The following is an 18,326-nucleotide window of genomic DNA, read 5'->3' as shown; positions in this document are numbered from 1 at the left end:
TTGCTAGTGATTTACATTCAGATGTATTTGTAACTTTTGAAACATGATTTAATAAATCATTAGAAAGAGATAAGCATCAAGTAAAGTTCTGTATGTAAAAACATGTTTTAAGATTCACCAGACCATTTCACCCCAACAACTTGTGGACAAGAAGCACAAAATAAAAACATGGGTAAATGGCTACTAAAGTGAGAGATTAAAAAAATATATATGAATGCTAATGCCAAATACTTATTACTAATCACAATTCATGGAGGAAATGGAGACTGTTTAATGCATGGAAACAACCACCCAGCAGAAAATATGTTAAAGGAATCCAAAAAGAATTTGTCAACCAGCTGGCACAGGTTAGTGACATCACCTCATTGCTTCATGCTACAAGACTGCTTTAATTGTACTGGCAACCCACTCACAATTTTATGATGTTATGTTGCACATCTGTCACTCTCACTCTGAACACCGGACTCAAACACCGCCTCATAGACACCACCCACCCCAGACCCAATTAAATCTAACACCAATAGACTTAAAGACAGTTTTCTAACCCCAGAGTGTCAAATTCATCACCACTCCGCTACGGCTGCCCAACTCATGCATTTGTGATGTGCAATGACCCCCCAATTATAATGTTTTTAAAACATTTGCATTGTGATTATCTTGTACTGTATGTTGAATTAATTAATGGAACTGTTCATATATTTATGCTTTATATTCTTTATATTAAAAACATAAAGTTATTATATCAATTATATTGTTGCATTGTACAGAACTGCCTAAACTATGTTGTACTTTGACATTAAAGAGATTATATCCTATTCAATGATCAGTTCTTTGAGTGCTGAACTCCAGTGCATGGGCCTGGGAAACACTGGAAAGAGGTTGAAAAATCCATTAGGACCATTGGAACAATTGGAAGATATTGAGGAAATAACTTCTGGTAAAGGTCTAAAACAATCACTGTCACCTCAGACTGAGGCCTCTGGGTTTAGACAGATTCACTCCACCAACCATCAGACTGTTGAATGTAAATGTATTATTTGTGTACTATGTGCAAACTTATGTTTTTAACAATATTTTCTTTACTAAAATGTGTAATAAAAATGCACATAATCACATATTATGTTTTAATTGTATTTATTTATGTTTTTATCTTTTGTTAACTGAGCCTCGACGACATGACGTTTTAGTTTACTTTTATTTGAGTATATGCATCTGCAAACACAATACAGTATAGTCCGCCACAGCAAAATTAGAGACACGTCATACGCATGCGCCATGACGTCATTTCCGAACATACTTCATATAAATGCTCTTGTGTACTCGTCCCTCGGCATACAACACGACTCCAATGATTCCTATCTGTCCAGTAGTGTCCTTCACCTATGGTAAGTAGAAACAAAATAGGCTGGTGCACTGCTATGTAGTCATCCAAAGGACGTCAAGTCTTCGGTGGGAAGATTCATTCAATGTAGTTTTTATTATCTCGATGTTTTGATGGCTTCTACCTGCTGCTAACTGTTAGCTTAGCATAATCTGGTTTCATGTCCTATGCAGTGCCCAGCCGGCTTGGTGAAGATGCCAAAATGGCTACCGGCAATTACTTCGGATTTACCCACGGTGCTGCCGCCCAATACAGGTAAGAGAAACATGTCACTGATGGGGTCTTGCATAATGGCGTCCGGTAGATTGTCATAGTCGCTGAGTTAGCGTGTTTTGCACGTATAATGCCTCCTACTGGTGCTATTGTTCGGGCTGGGGGATGGGACGCTGCACTGACTGCTGCAGTTGGACAGACGAGAGCTGTGACCGCATCAGTCGGATGAACCGGTACTGTACATAGACATTGATATCGTAGGTTGATTCAAATGTGATCTTGACAAGTTTTTATTTTTATTTTGAAGATCTAGATCCAAACATTTTCTCTAATGTTCTATGGGCAGTGAATTTATAAATTTGATCTAAATCAATGGATTTCCCTATAAACTAGGATTCTTGGAGTTGGTTTTAATGCTACATTAAATTGACCCACATGTTTTATATTTGTTTGTCTTATAGAATGACACCCATGCTGTCTTAGCAAATCACCTATCTTCACTCAACCCATCTTTCACATACTATATATATATATATATATATATATCCTCTTGGTATCTTCCACATCAACATCCTTTGGGTGTCTTCCACTCTTCCATTTATTTTATCATGTTCATGTTCTTTAATTGTTTTAGTTCCAATGCACTGAATTATTGAACCCTAATTAATAAGCTGTGTTTTAGGTTAGGTATAACTTTATTGAAATTGTTTTGTTTTTTTTTCAAATTAGACACAGCAATTATTCATGAAAATAAAAATAAGAACAAGAACAAAGCGAAATAAAGAGGAAGAACAAGATGATACAATCTAAGTCTAAAGAAAAACATAGATCAAAGACTAACAGAATAGAACATCATGATACTTTCGCTCCACTCTTGCCACCAAACTCAGAATTGTACAATCTAATAGCCCGAGGAATGAATATATAACTACAAAACAAAATAAAACTTAAGTAAAAAAATATTTACTACATTAAATTTTTTTAAATTTAAGATTAATTTAATAAATATTTTACGATAAGAAATTCTAATCCTCTACGTAAATTGGAGTCGGTTGAGGTGGGCTTGGGTAAGGCCTGGGACAAAATAAAATGAAGGGAACACTAAAATAACAAATTCTAGATACAAATAAATGAAATATTATTAAATACTTTGTTTTTTACATGGTTGAATATGCTGACAAAAATCATACAAATGATCAATCGAAATCAAATTTATTAACCCATGGACAATTGGAGTCGCAACTAATATCAAAGTAGAAAAATGCACCAGAGGCGACTTACAACTTTGATGTAATGTCCTAAAACAAGTCAAAATTAGTTTGTAGTGTTCGGGGTGTCGGTGTGCCTGTATGATGTCCTTACAATGCTTGGGCATGCTCCTGATGAAGTGGCCCCTAAAGCACCCGCCAACTCCTGGTCAGTCTGTGGTGCAGTGTGGCTCTGGTGGATGGAGCGAGACATGCAGTCCCAGATGTGCACAATTGAATTAAAGAACGGCCAGGCCAGTCAATAGCATCAATGTAGGAAAATCTGATACACTGCAGTGATATGAGGTCTAGCATTGTCTTGCATTAGGAGGAACCTAGGGACAACCGAAACCTCATATGATCTGAAGATCTAATCTCGGTACCGAAAGCTCAGGCCACCTCTGGCAAGCACATGGAGGGCTGTGCGCCCACCCCCCATAGAAATACTATCCAACACCATTACTGTTACTTCTGTTTACAACGTCACTAAGATGGTGGCCGGGGTAGAAAGTGTCCATTGATCCATACTCTGTTTTGTTGACGTTTTAGTGTGCATGGCGCACTACATTTCGCATACTAAGAATTGAGGTATCTCAACACATTTATGCACTGCCGAAGGTCCTTTTGCAGTGCTCCTTGTTCCTCCTTGCACAGCAGCAAAGGTAACGGACCTTCTGCTGGGTTGTTCCCCTACTACATCCTACCTAGCTACCACTAGAGGAAAGCCCCACTAGAATTCAAAAGTGACCACTTTTCAATTCCCATGTTTTCTGGCTGATATTTGGTCTGTGATCACCTCCTGAGAAACCACTTCTTTCATGGATTGTCCTGCTAGATTGCCTATAATTTCCACCTGTTGTAAGTCATTTTTATTTGTATAGCGCTTTTCCAGACCAGGGTCACAAAGCGCTTAAACAATCAAAACAATATTCAATAAAGTATATACTTTAAAAGGGCAAGATAAAACTGATGACACTTCTATTTGCATTGATTCTCCAAAAGCGAAGATTTCCCAGAAGTGTGATTTGATAAGTACTTGCATTGTGTTGTAAGTGTGCCATTTTCTTGAGCAGTGTATAGGAAAACTTCTTGTGGAAATGTACCCTAGTTGGTTTACTAAACATTTGTACTATATAATGTAATTTTCACTGACTTGCCTACCACTCTGCACTGCTTCCCCTGCCCCTCCTTTATCGTGCACATAGAAGAGGCTGGATGAGACTAGGGATGAAAATGATCGATTAATTTTTTTTTATATACTATCGTCTTATGCATCGATGATTAATTGATGGCCATTTTTTTTGAGAACCTGAGTAATTTCTTTCTACTGTATGCATAACATAAAATGCTATCATATGTTATACAGTGGGTATGGGAAGTAATCGGACCCTTTCGATTATTCATCCTTTGTTTCATTGCAGCCATTTACTAAAGTCATTTAAGTTCTTTTTTTTCTCATTAATGTACACTCGGCACCCCATCTTGACAGAAAAAAAAGGTTTTTGCAGATTTTCTAAAAAAGCAAAACTGAACATGGTTATAAATATTCAGACCCTTTGCTCAGTAATGAGTAGAAGGACCCTTTTGAGCTAGTACAGCCAAGAGTCTTCTTGGGAATGATGCAACAAGTTTTTCACACCTGTTTTGGGGGATCCTGTGCCATTCTTCCTTGTAGACCCTCTCCAGCTCAGTTAGGTTGGATGGTGAACGTTGATGGACAGCCATTTTCAGGTCTCTCCAGAGATGCACGATTGGGTTTAGGTCAGGGCTCTGGCTGGGCCATTCAAGAATGGTCAGAGTTGTTCCGTAGCCATTCCTTTGTTATTCTAGTTGTGTGCTTAGGGTCATTGTCTTGGAAGGTGAACCTTCGTCCCAGTCTGAGTTCCTGAGCACTCTGGAAAAGGTTTTCTTCCAGGATATCTCTGTACTTTGCCGCATTCATCTTTCCTTCAATTGCAGGTGCCTGCATCTGAAAAACAACCCCACATGATGCTGCCACCACCATGCTTCACTGTTGGGGTAGTATTGGGCAGGTGATAAGCAGTGGCTGGTTTTCTCCACACATGCCTGTTAGAATTGAGGCCAAAGAGTTCAATCTTGGTCTCATCAGACCAGAGAATCTCATTTCTTATCTCATTGTTTTTTGACAAACTCTATGCTGGCTCTCATGTGTTACACTGAGGAGAGGCTTCCGTTGGGCCACTCTGCCATAAAGCCCTGATTGGTGGAGGGCTGCAGTGATGGTTGACTTTCGGACACTTTCTTCCATCTCACCACTGCATCTCTAGAGTTCAGCCACTTTCTCTCTCACCAAGGCCCTTCTCCCACAATTGCTCAGTTTGGCGGGACGGCCAGCTCTAGGAAGAGTTCTGGTCGTCCCAAGCTTCTTCCATTTAAGGATCATGGAGGCCACAGTGCTCTTAGGAACATTGAGTGCTGCAGAAATTCTTCTGTAACCTTGGCCAGATCTGTGCCTTGACACATTTCTGTCCCTGGGCTTCGGGCAGTTCCTTCGACTTCATGATTCTTATTTGCTCCGACATGCATTGTGAGGACTTGTATAGACAGGTGTGTGTCTTTCCTAATCAAGTCCAATCGGTTTAATGAAACACGGCTGGACTCCAATGAAGGAGTAGAACGGTCTCAAGAAGGATCAGAAGAAATGGACAACACCTGAGTTAAATATGAGTGTCACAGGAAAGGGTCTGAATGCTTCTGACCATGTGATTTCAGTTTTCCCTTTTTAATAAATTTGCAAAAATGTCTACGTTTCTGTTTTTTTTTTTTCTGTCAATATGGTGCCGAGTGTACATTAATGAGGGAAAAAATGAAAGAAATGAGCAAATACTTTCTCTAATCAAATGTTAAAGTACTTGTATGGAAGTACTTCTCTTATTATGAACAACAAATGTAAACTTATATTAACAATGACGTGTATTAACCGTCTCATACAACCTGGTGCAATATCCAGTATCTATCAGTGTTTTTTTTTTAAATAAATAAAATTTGATATCTAATCAACAAAATTGAAAAGTAAACATTTAACAGTGTAATGACTAAACTAAACTTGTTCAATGTATTTTGTGTCATCCATCGTCCTGAAGTTTGTGAAAATTAAATTTAGCGCTGATGTGAAGTCAGCCTTTATTCAACTAGTTATTTCACAAAAACTCGCTATTGTATGAGGCAGATTCCAATGATGAACTGAACATTAACACTAGCGAGAATGTTTATTATTGACTTCCACGCAGTCGACTGAAAGATTCTCGTCTCTATAGAACTGCTTTGTTTTGTTTCGTCTTTCTTGCATGTTCAAATTTGTCATATTCTTTGTCATGATTCTTCTCTATATACTTAATAAAGTTGGTTGAGTTGAGTCCTGTGGAGGTATTTCTCCTCCAAACATCCGCACGCAACAACCTTAGGGGTTGACTTGTTTTGTTTGGGTGACCGCACTTGCCAACCATGCATCTGTTGACGGCCATCACAAACCTGTACATTTACATTACAAATGCACACAGTAACTAATTTGCCTTTTTTCCATTTTAACAGTCAGCAGCCAGCTGCCGGGGTAGCCTACACTCATCCCACGACGGTGGCTAGTTACACCGTCCATCAGGCTCCTGTTGCAGCACACACTGTTGCAGCTGCCTACGCACCAACAGCCGCCACAGTAGCTGTAGCGCGACCTGCACCCGTTGCAGTTGCAGCCGCTACAGCAGCAGCATATGGAGGTTACCAGCCTGCACACGCTGCTACTGATTATGGGTACACTCAGCGCCAAGCCGAAGTTCCTCCACCACCACCACCAGTCACATCACAGAACTACCAGGCATGTTTTACTTTTTCTCTTTTATAATTGGTTTGGTTCCATTCTTGCTGCACCATTGGTTGACTTGATCTAAATCAATTGGTTAAGCACAACATTGTAATGTTTTTTAATTTTCCTCCCTCCACCACAGGACACTTACTCCTACGTACGATCTACAGCCCCTGCTGTCGCATATGATAGTAAACAATACTACCAACAGCCCACTGCAACCGCTGCTGTGGCCGCTGCTCAACCACAACCAAGCGTGGCAGACTCTTACTACCAGACAGGTTGTTATATCTACACTTTTAATACTTGCTGTTTTGTTAAGATGTCTTATGTAAATGTCTCTTAGCTGCTAAAACAGGCTACAGCCAGGGTGCAACGTCTTACACCCAGACTCAGCAGACCCGCCAGGTGACTGTGATAAAACCTGCTGCTCCCAGCCCTGCCACATCTACATTTTCCATCTACCCAGTGACCTCCAGTGTTCAGCCTGTAGCGGCTGCAGCATCTGTGGTCCCATCCTACTCTCAGAGCCCCACATACAGCACCAATGCTGTCACATATTCAGGTATGACTCACTGCATTTCATAAATCTATAGTGCAATAGGTATTGTTAATAATACATTCATTATTTTGTATTTATTAGAAGGTGCATTGAGGGAAAATGTTTGCATTTGCAATGCTGCTTTACTATTTTAAGATGAAGATTAAATGACAACCAGTTGGTAGAATACTGTTTTGGTATACTGACGGCATCTATGAATTCTCACAGGTACTTCATACTCTGGATATGAGGCAGCAGTTTACTCGGCGGCCTCCAGTTACTATCAGCAGCAACAGCACCAAAAGCAGGCAGTGGCTGCAGTTGCTGCAACAGCAGCTTGGACTGGCAACAACTTTAACAAAAAAAATCCTTTCCAGAATAAACAGCTACGACCAAAACAGCCACCCAAACCCCCCCAGATACACTATTGTGATGTATGCAAGATCAGTTGCGCAGGCCCTCAGGTGAGTTTATGTTCTTCCTCGTTGAGCGCAGCAAGCAGAGAGAGAGACGCTTTAACCTGTTGATCAGTGACGTCCAGAGAAGCTAAAGAGCAGCATAAGAAACAAACTACAGTGTTTCAACAACTTTACATCCTCGCATCGGTTCGTACATTCGAATCGAGACGTGTGTGTGCGGGCTGCTCATGTCTCTGCCTGTGCGCGCGTGTGTGCGCCACCGTTTTTTTTGTGTGTGCTCATAAAAGTTACCTTATGCAATCACACAATTCATATTGTGTAAATGATCATATATTATTGTGTATGACAGGAAATGCACTCAAACATGAGAAACTGTGTAAAAATATGCAATGTTTACATCACACTTTTAGCACTTTTTTTACAGTAGTTTTTAGTATTTGCATTGAATATGTTATGTTTGTTTACAAGTGTAATTGGATTAATAACTAAATAAACCTTCTCCCTTAATTTTAAGTTATGCTTAATTTGCCTTCATCATTAAAATGACTTAATAACTTTATCTTGAGAATCAAAGAGAAATGCATTTTAACGTTTAGTTAATCATTATCAGTATTGGATTAAAAAAAAGGACATTAAAAAAAAAATCGCAATTTTATATATATCTCAATAATCATTCAGCCCTGGACCCTCAGTCTATTAGTGTTGCTGCTCACTGATAACAGTGTTCAGAGGATGACTTTCATCATCCATGATGGACTGTAGTTGTGATTGAGATTTTCTTGGATGCAAAGGACATTGAGTGCTGTTACTTTGAAAAGAATCCCGCCCCTTAGGTTAGTTAGAAAAATGAGGAGATATCTTTTTTATGATGGTGCTTGGTTCCTTAAAGATGAATGAAATGGTGACATTGCATTGTTTTGGGCAGACCTACAAAGAGCATCTGGAAGGACAGAAGCACAAGAAGAAGGAGGCAGCGTTGAAAGTTTCTCAAAGCAACAGCAATACTAGCAGTGGTAGTAGTGGAGGACTTCTGGCTCGAAGTATTCAGAATCAGCTCCGCTGTGAATTATGTGACGTCTCCTGCACAGGAGCAGATGCCTATGCTGCACACATCCGTGGTGCCAAACACCAGAAGGTGAGTGACATGTTAATCTTTTATGAGATTCCCTTGTTGTGTGTAAATGTTTACTTTTCCTTACTTAGGTTGTCAAGCTTCATACTAAACTTGGCAAGCCTATTCCCTCCACTGAACCAAGCATGGCAACCCAAACCTCCTCTCTGACCGCAGCTGCCTCCAGCAAAGCCACCGGTTCATCTTTAAGCAGCACCAGCAACTCGCTGTGTGTCACTGCTTCCTCGAGCACCTCTTACTTAAAACCCGTCAATATAGTCAACAATTTGTCTGGTGTAAAGAGTCCTTCGACAACCAACCCCTCCACTGTAACTGCTTGCAAGAAAACTAGCACGCCTAAGATAAATTTTGTTGGTGAGTCACCTCAATTTTTACTCTACAATCTGAAATGATTGACAGAGCAGAAATTTTAAGACTTTATTTTAGAATTGAGTTCACTGTTCACACCACAATTATATTACAGGTGGCAGTAAGTTGCAAACTACAGGAAAGTCTGAAGAGGTCAAATTGGAGACCACCAAATGTTCAACAGCTGCTCAGGATGCAAAGACCCTCTCTGAGTCTTTGACTGCATCAGCCCTCGCTGCTCTCCAGAGTGACGTCCAGCCTGTTGGTCATGACTACGTTGAGGAGGTAAGGCATGACTTGCTGAACATTTGCTGAACAGTAATCTATGGTGTGAAATGGTTTAGGTCAGAAACGATGAAGGGAAAGTCATTCGCTTTCACTGTAAGCTCTGTGAATGCAGTTTCAATGATCCAAATGCCAAGGAAATGCATTTGAAGGGACGCAGACATCGCCTGCAATATAAGGTTTGACCTTTTAGTATATGAATTGATATTAAAATTATTAAATTAAATATTTCCATGCACATCTGAAATTAATGGTTTGTGCTGTAGAAAAAGGTGAATCCAGACCTGCGTGTCGAAGTAAAGCCAAGCATCCGTGCCAGGAAAATTCAGGAAGAAAAGATGAGAAAGCAGATGCAAAAAGAAGAGTATTGGAGAAGAAGAGAGGAGGAGGAGCGCTGGCGGATGGAAATGCGGTACGTCTCATTTGTGTATTTTTCTGCCACTAAAAGGGAGAATTAGGTACACTCCTCTGGGTCCCCTGAACTAAACCAGGTGTGTTTTTAAATCTTTTTGTTTCAAACCCCAGTTGAGAGAAATTCTTCCATCATTTGGGTAAAACTAAACTGCATGCTGGTTTACTTTAACTAAAACGGCTTCCCCTGCCAAACTGCAGAAATTGGTATGATCAGACACCACTTGGACCTTATTTTTAGTACTCAAAAGCAGGACGAGGGACTGGTTAACTTTTAAATGTCCCTTATTGCTTTGAAGATGAAAATGCAAAATTAAGTTCTGCTCAAATTATTTTAAGCGTGCAGGTTGACTCTGTATAAACTGTTTGTATTTTTTTTTATTTATTTAAGTCGATATGAAGAGGACATGTACTGGAGACGCATGGAAGAGGAGCAGCACCACTGGGATGATAGGCGGCGTGTGCCTGATGGAGGTTATCAACAAGGACCCCCTGGTCCTCCTGGTCTGCTTGGAGTAAGACCTGGCCTTCCAGGCATGCCTCCTCAAGGTCCAATGGTAGGACGGCAGAATATGTGTTTATAAGTCTAAAGATGTGTTGCAAAAACGATCAATACTGGGATTTATTCTGCCTACAGCCACTTCGTCGTCCTGATTCTTCAGACGACCGTTACGTCATGACCAAGCATGCTGCGATCTACCCTTCAGAAGAGGAGCTCCAGTCAATCCAGAAGATCGTGTCAATCACAGAACGAGCACTCAAGCAGGTGTCAGACATAATGACCGAGCCGGATAAAGAAAAGGTTAAAGAGGAAGATTGTGACAACAAGGAGCTGGCTAAAGACAGGTACATCACTGCATTGGTCAATCAACATGCATCTAGAATATGGCAGAATATATCCATTTGATTAATGTTTTGTCTTTTAGCAGGCCGCTCAAAGGAGTGATGAGAGTGGGAGTTCTAGCCAAGGGTTTGCTGCTTCGTGGAGACAAAAACGTCAACCTTGTCCTGTTGTGCTCGGAGAAGCCCACCAAGACTCTAATGGCCAGCATTCTGGAGCACCTGCCTAAACAATTAACAGTACTGCCTCTACTCTGTCCATAGCTTTGCCTTTGACATTGACCACGGTTGTAATGTTAACTATATGTGACTGGAATCTGTTATCTGGTTGGCTGGAGAAATAGATCAAGTTAATTGATTAAGTTTACAGCACATGATAGTAGAGAAGAATATTTTCTTTGGCCGACAATCCACATTAAATGGTCATTTTGCAATAGTGACTTTTTAATTCCTTTTAAATGCTTTGCAGCCTTTCAGCTAAAAGCCCAGCCCCCAGCCAGTTCTACTGTAGAAACCCTAACACTAACCTTGGTGTAAATTTAACATTCTGCTTTGTTTACTGTTTACTATTTACATATAGAAAGATGAATGTTTTTCACAACTTAGAAACTGGTTCCAAAGGTGTCTTTTATTACATATCTGTGTTGTTTTGGATTCAGGTTTTAAATTTGTCCTCTTTTTCAGATTGTGGCACCTGAGAAATATGAGGTTAAACCATCAATGGAGGAAGCTGCCATTATTCTGACATCCTGTACTGAGCAAAAGATGACGGTGACAATCACTCTCACTTCACCTGTCATCAGAGAGGAAAATGGCCGGGATGGAGGTTGGGAAACCCATCGCAGCCCCTATTACATTGCACTTCCTTTCTATGTCTTTCTGCCAAGTCCCTATGAAATCAGTTTCAACATGTTAATTTATACCCTTAAGAGCACTTCCCTGCTGGCACAATGTTGATCCCAATGATGGAATGACTTGCCCTTCTTTGCGTGACTCATTTTAAACATGAAAATGTTTATCCTGTGAAGCGCACAATCACAGTCACTTACAATGTCAAAGTTGAGTTTAAAGGAAGGAAATCTGCTTAAATGTACATGAAAACAGTTATACGGAATTTAAAAAAAAGGGCCACTTTAAGCTCAATGTTGTCTTTATTAACCAATGAAACCAACGTAAAACAAAGATGACAAACTAATATACTATAAACCCTGCAAAATACAGATCAAGCAGCTTAGACATGTTTTATGCATTCACGTTTATAATCTGAGTATTGTGAAAATATCCACAGGTGGTTTTGTGATCAGTCATATCTAGAGATGACGGAAAGAAAACATCTTGGCTTAAATTGCTCCACCTGCCAAAAGATCTAAATAGTTAATGATTAACTTCAGTGGAGGCAAAATGCATGTGGTTCATTGTTAAATTCCGTTGTAAACATAAACTCTCATGTTTGGAAAAAATGGAGAAGACAAAATTTCATCAATGGAAGTGGACCATGTAGGAACATGTGAAAAGTGCCAGCAGTTTTGCTCTTGGTCTTTACACTTTGTAACTGACTTCTCAGATTCTCTATCCTTTTTTGAGCAAAGCATGATCAGTGTTTGCATTTTGTTAAATCAAGTTGTTCCCAGGACAGATTCTGTTTTGTTTCCTGTGTTCAAGGGGATTCTGTTTTCAATTGAAACTGTCAGATCTTAACAGTGAACGAAGGGACTTTCACCATATTACCCTGTTTGCAAACATCCAGCACTCTAAAAGGAGACATTTAGAACAATCACTAACACCAGCAGCTCTTATTTTTTTCCCATGGAAAAAAAACAAACAGATTGGCTTTATGTTAATGCAGAATCCCACACAGCAGAGGAAAGGGAATTGAATGTTCATCTTTTTCCCCACAGGAAACAAATTTTCCTTTTGTGTGCCAGTTCGCCATGCTGTTCTCAAGTGCTCCCCTGAGTAGATGTATCCAAGAATTCCAAATTTTCTCACAAAAATGATTTCTACCCAACTATGCAACAATCTTTTCAATCTCTCAAATGCATTTATTGAATATCTTGGGGGAGTATTTCTAAAGATCAGGTTAATAAGCTCTGACAGAAGTATTGGATCAGAGTGAAGTATTTTAATCACAATTAACTGTACGGTTGTGACTCACTGATGCCAGGGATGCATGCAGTGGAACATTAACCTCCTTTGACCGCTGATGGCTCCTTCAGCACCCATTGCTGCTTTTTCTGTCGCGGTAAAAGACCACTCTATTCGATTAGACAGTCCAAATTTCCACCATATTCTTCCTCCATCAGTAGGGCCCGACAGTTCCGGAAGGATTTTTGACCAAGGTTTTCCCCCACATTCCAAAAACGTTGCCACACCTACCATTGAAATGCTTTTTATTATGCCACTGCTAGTGTATTAAAATGTATTGCACTATGCCTCTGTTGGTCCCCAAACAATATCCATTATGGGCAAAGTACAGATATTGAAATTATATGACATCTGGTACATCATCAGTGGCTGGAAATGATCCATGTCCACTTGCATAAGTTGAACATAAACCTCCTGATTCACATTTGTGTTCATCCATTTACAAGATGTCGTGAGAAACATTGGTATGTGTGGCAATGTGTTTGCTTTCTACAAGCCTTGCTGACCTGGTCAAACACCCATTCCTCATCACATTTTGACACTTGAAATCCATTTTTAGATGTAACTTCGGGTATGGTGAAAGATCCAGCGGACGTCTTGGACAGGCAAAAATGCCTTGACGCTCTGGCTGCTCTGCGCCACGCTAAGTGGTTCCAGGTTCGGAACATCATTTTACTTTCTTATTGTAGCCTTATGAGATGCATTTTTCCTGTTGATTTATTTGTGTTAGTAACATCTTGATAATGGTAATATCATTAAGGATGCCTTTAACAAGATTTTCTTTTTGTCAAATATATGTGCTAAATATCAATTGAAGTGAAATCTGGCATCCTTATTAAATTTTCAAAGAATATTTTAGCTACATGTAATTCCATAAGGCTGCACAATAACTCGCACTAAACTGTGCAACACTTGTATTTTTGATATTCTACAATTTTGTAGAAAAGGGGATTGAGGGACGAGAGACAATCGGAATGGTGTCTGGGAATACTGCAATCTTGGCAGCAAATCCAGACTCACAATTCCGATGTCCTTTGCTCTTTCAGTCCCTGCATCCTCCTCTCAGGTGGCGTCTTGTACTTTAAGTAATGTTTGTGATAAACCTGGGGTCAGGGTTTAGAAGATGACAAGGAATGTCCTGCTTCCTTGTGCATCTTGCAAACTTTGAACCCCTTTACTAACTGTGAGGTACAAGACTACTGGGAATGGCAGCTGTTTGCAAAAGTGTCATGGCTCTTCCATATTTCAAACCATACTAAAGCTTCCATTATACACAGTAGTGTTTGGACCTCTAAGACGGAGCTGGTTATGTTGGGTCCATCTCTCCTCACTCTTGTTTTGCTCCATGAATCTAACTTTTACTGCATCATAAGGCTAGAGCCAATGGACTTCAATCCTGTGTGATCGTCATCCGAATCCTGCGAGACCTTTGCCAGCGACTTCCAACCTGGTCTGCGTTCCCTGGATGGGTGAGTATGGTTCATGATGCCTACAAATGTAGGTTCGGTGTCTTTAGACTCTCAGCCATTAAACTTAAACAGTTGCTAGCATTCATTGGGTGCTACGCTTGATATTTGCTGTCTGAATGCTTTATTCAGTCAGGGACACAACTGGAGGAATATCATCTTTTTTCTTCACAATTAAAGATGATTGACAGTGTCTTTTCAAAATGTTTTTTTTTTTTTAATCTTATGGACAGTTTGTCAACACTAAACAAAACAACCAAACACTTTTTTAAGTGTGTTTTGTAATTTTCTGGTTGATTTTACGCTGCAAATGAGTTGATTTGTATATTTCATAAATGTTCCTACTTCATAGATCCTTTTAACTCCCACAAATGACTGATCCTCTAAGGCAAGACATTCTCACTGCTTACGTGTAATAATGCATGAGAGATGAGGATTCTAGAACAATGAAAATGTCTATGTTGTGAGTTATTGGGTCACTGGAGGAGACGATGCATAGTGCACACGTGTTAATAAAAGCAGTGATTATCTTACAGTGCACTTTGTTTGCGTGATAGTAATGGTGTCGTTTGATTTGTCAAATATAAGAAGAAATGGTGTCTGTTGTCATATGCAGTGTTCGACTACATAAACTGAGCCATTCACAGATTGACTTTAGGCAGACAAGACACAATGAGACATTTTGCTGGATGCACGAGCCAAACTTGATCTTTTAATAATAACTAGAAGTAATGGTGTTTTTAAGCGACCACGACTCCCTTTTCGTTTCCTTGTTGTTGGATCCTTGAAATCATGTTTCTACGCACACCTTTGCCTTGACAACAGAAAGAACACATTTCCTCATTTGCATTTTCATCTGTGATTTTGAGATCTTTACATCAGTGCAGCCTATCTTTTCTTGAAATTTAAGTATGGCTTGCCAGTCAAGGTTTATTGCTTGTGTGTCTGCTTCTAAACAATCTTGAATGTCCCTGTGTTCAGGCGCTGGAGCTGCTTGTTGAGAAGGCCATCAGCAGTGCGTCAGCCCCACTCAGCCCTGGTGACGCATTGAGACGCGTCTTTGAATGCATCTCATCTGGTATCCTACTCTCTGGTACGATTCTTGCTCTCCCTCACACTAAACTGTCACTAGCTGCTTCTTGTTCGCCCTTTACTGAACCAAAAAGCATTTATTTTTTTATCCTGGTCCTTATCCTGATGGCTTCAAAGGAAAAGGCAATAATGACATTTAGATTTTGCAGCAATAACATCAACTATGGCAACACCTGTTAATGTTGTCCGAATTAAATGAGTGGAAAATGACTGAATCTCTGGTGCTTGTTACTACGTTTTGTGTCTGAATATAGATTAGTTGTTTGAATATTTAACAACGAAAACGTGCATGTTTGTAGAGTTAAAACTCGAAGATGAAGCTTATTTATTGTTGCTACTTCTGCAATAGTGGTGTTATGCTAGACTTGACTCGAACAATATTTAAATGTGTGTTGGGTTGACAGGTGGTCCTGGACTGGTGGATCCATGTGAGAAGAATCCAGTGGACACACTGGCAACGATGGACGAGCAGCAGAGAGAGGACATCACCTCAAATGCTCAGGTAATGGTTGCTCTATTAATATCTGCACGTGAATTTATAACAACATTTCTAGCAAAAATGTTAACTGCAATGACGTGGCTTCTCTACGCTCTGTTATCAAAGATCACATGCACATTTTTTGACACATTGAGATTAAATCTTTCTGACCATATGCTGTAAAGTAGATTGAGGGGTCACATGACACTTTAGACAAAGTTATGTAGTGAAGAACATTGTTATAACAGAGTTCTAACCAATATTTTTAGGTAGTTATTGATAAACCTCCATTAAATGGCTTTCATTGTTTTTTTCATAGTATGCCCTCCGTCTTTTGGCTTTCCGTCACATCCACAAAGTCTTGGGCATGGATCCTCTGCCACAGACCAACCCTCGCTTCAATGTCCGCAACACTCGCAAGCGCCGCCACGACAGTGCTGATGGAGTTGACAGCTTTGAGGGGGAAGGAAAGAAGGACAAGAAAGATTGTGATGCTTGATGTTTTTTTAAATATATATGCTATAATCTACTGACAGAAGTGTATGTAGAAATATTTAATGTCTCCATATAATGTTTCTTTTAATTTTTTAATATTTTTTTATTAGTTTAAGGATTTGAAGTCTGAATCTATTAAGTGGTCAGCAGGGAATTCTGCTGAAGACGAATACAACGATCTGTTCCATTTTCTCTTTCTTGACTTCCATGTTTATTTATTAACCTCCATAATTCAATCCATATCCAACTCTGCTTTTGTCTTTATAAAAGTGGTTCAGTATATATTTTCTTCCTCCATGTTATGTTCTTTGTTGTATATTTCTGGAAAGTTTTGGTTCTGTAAGATACAGCTGTCCTGACTAATGTTGCGCTTGTCTCTTTGACTTTGGTGGCTTGCTAAAACTGCTCCCTCTTGTGGTGGGAACAGTTTGCAGCTGTGGGCTGGAAGCTTCGCAGTGCTCCATGTTGATGGCTTCCTGCTCCTGTACTCTTGCGCTCGGATGTTGTAGCTATTGTGAAACATGTCAATTTAACATTGATATTTTGAAAATCAAGTTGATAGGAAGCCTAACTGAGGTTTGATGTTTTGGATCGGACTGCTCTGCTCCAGTGTAGTGGTGGTCTCAAGCCAAGAGGAACTGTTGGTCTGTTATTAATCCTGTGAGCATATAATATTGTAGTTTTGTCCATTTTTTTCATATAATATATATCTATATACTATAAACTTGTATCATGACTAAAAGCTAGGATCGTAAAGCATGGCTTTATCCAGATGCATCATGGTATCATTTCAGTTTTTGTTTCCGATATCCTGTCAGTGGTTTGTTACTTCACATCTGTAAAAGAGCAATGGAGATGATTGTCTTGTGGATATTTGTTGGCACATCCTTTGGCTAAATAAAATGATAAAAACATTCCCAGATGACCAACTGTCTTGTCTTTTATTTTAACAGCAACTTATTAGGTCTATCATCAAACGGTTAGTGAACCTCTCAGAATGAATACGATGTAATGGCAAATTATTCTCATTTTGAAATGATAACAAAATACTAATGACCTTTCAAATGTGCTTTTAAAGTTTTGTGATGCGTCTCCCAAGAAGCCCAGAATGTAAAGTGTCCAGAGCCGCCTTCCTGGGGTTCTCTCATTTCAAAGCCCAGTAGATGGCCCTCTCGGCTCTAATCAACAACTGGAGTCCGGTTCTGTAAATATGTGTTACACAAGCAGATTTGCTTTGTAAGGTTTTATAGAAGAGGTGGATGGGAGATCTCTTGCGGGATTCATAAAGTTTATCCATCTATAGAACCCAACAGTGTTTATTAGAGGATGACTTTTCTATGACAGGTTTTCTGGTAGTTCACTTCACCCTCGAATGTTGTTGAATAGATGCATTTCCATTAAAACCCAACTGACTAGTGCTTAAATGAGCTAAATTTGGTTTGTCACACACCATCTACCTGTCGGATCACATCCAGGTAAATGAGTAAGCCCCGGACAGAGCTGCAAGATATGCTTATACTTCTCACCCTCTACACAATTGGATCCAAACACATTTGTCATGTCTGAAGTGGACTCTTCACAGAGCATTTGAACCCTATGCTTTTATGGTTCATTCAACACTGTTCTAAGAGATTTCAGGACTAGGATTTACTCCTTGGTGGAGGTATGAGTCTTCTCAGTGCTTTTCTAGTTTATCATTACGCTTTCTTGACAATATGTCTATACAAAGGTAAAAAAAAAAACTGTTGAACAAGTTCTTTGTGCGAGGAAATGTATTTCTACTACAAGGAAACAACAGAATGACCAACATACTAGCTGCAGTGTTTGACTTGAATTGATGCCAGTGAACCTATACAAAACTCTCCTCTACCTCATCTACTTGAGCAGTGGCAAAAACCAATCAAAAATCTAAAAATGACAACTTACAGTTTGTTGCAACAGGACAAACAACGAATGAACACAGGCAACAGAACGATACAATGAAATCAAATATTTGGTTTAAAACAAACATTC

General features: G+C 39.6%; 1 protein-coding gene across 3 annotated transcripts; it reads left to right on the top strand.

Moving 5' to 3' along the window:
- Nucleotides 1-1,295: 1,295 nt before the first annotated feature.
- zfr (zinc finger RNA binding protein) lies at nt 1,296-17,238 on the top strand. Of its 3 annotated transcripts, none has more exons than XM_087798239.1 (20): nt 1,296-1,385; nt 1,555-1,636; nt 6,394-6,673; nt 6,804-6,942; nt 7,008-7,226; nt 7,431-7,666; nt 8,547-8,756; nt 8,825-9,107; nt 9,217-9,386; nt 9,446-9,565; nt 9,653-9,798; nt 10,189-10,354; nt 10,435-10,643; nt 10,727-10,877; nt 11,322-11,463; nt 13,342-13,439; nt 14,156-14,251; nt 15,230-15,341; nt 15,745-15,842; nt 16,138-17,238. In XM_087798239.1, the coding sequence occupies exons 1-20, from the start codon at nt 1,307-1,309 to the stop codon at nt 16,315-16,317; spliced, it is 3,216 nt and encodes a 1,071-aa protein (XP_087654365.1). In that variant the 5' UTR covers nt 1,296-1,306; the 3' UTR covers nt 16,318-17,238. The 3 variants fall into 3 exon arrangements, 2 of the variants coding, with proteins under 2 accessions (XP_087654365.1, XP_087654356.1); XM_087798230.1 differs by having other exon boundaries at nt 10,724-10,877; XR_015712128.1 differs by lacking the exons at nt 13,342-13,439; nt 15,745-15,842; nt 16,138-17,238 and having other exon boundaries at nt 10,724-10,877; nt 15,230-15,254.
- The last annotated feature ends 1,088 nt before the right edge of the window (nt 17,239-18,326 follow it).

Source organism: Callionymus lyra, chromosome 1, assembly GCF_982586985.1.
Source record: "Callionymus lyra chromosome 1, fCalLyr1.hap1.1, whole genome shotgun sequence".
NCBI classification, from domain to species: domain Eukaryota; kingdom Metazoa; phylum Chordata; class Actinopteri; order Syngnathiformes; family Callionymidae; genus Callionymus; species Callionymus lyra.
The sequence above is the reverse complement of the archived record's forward strand: the minus strand, read 5'-3'. Positions and strand labels throughout refer to the sequence as shown.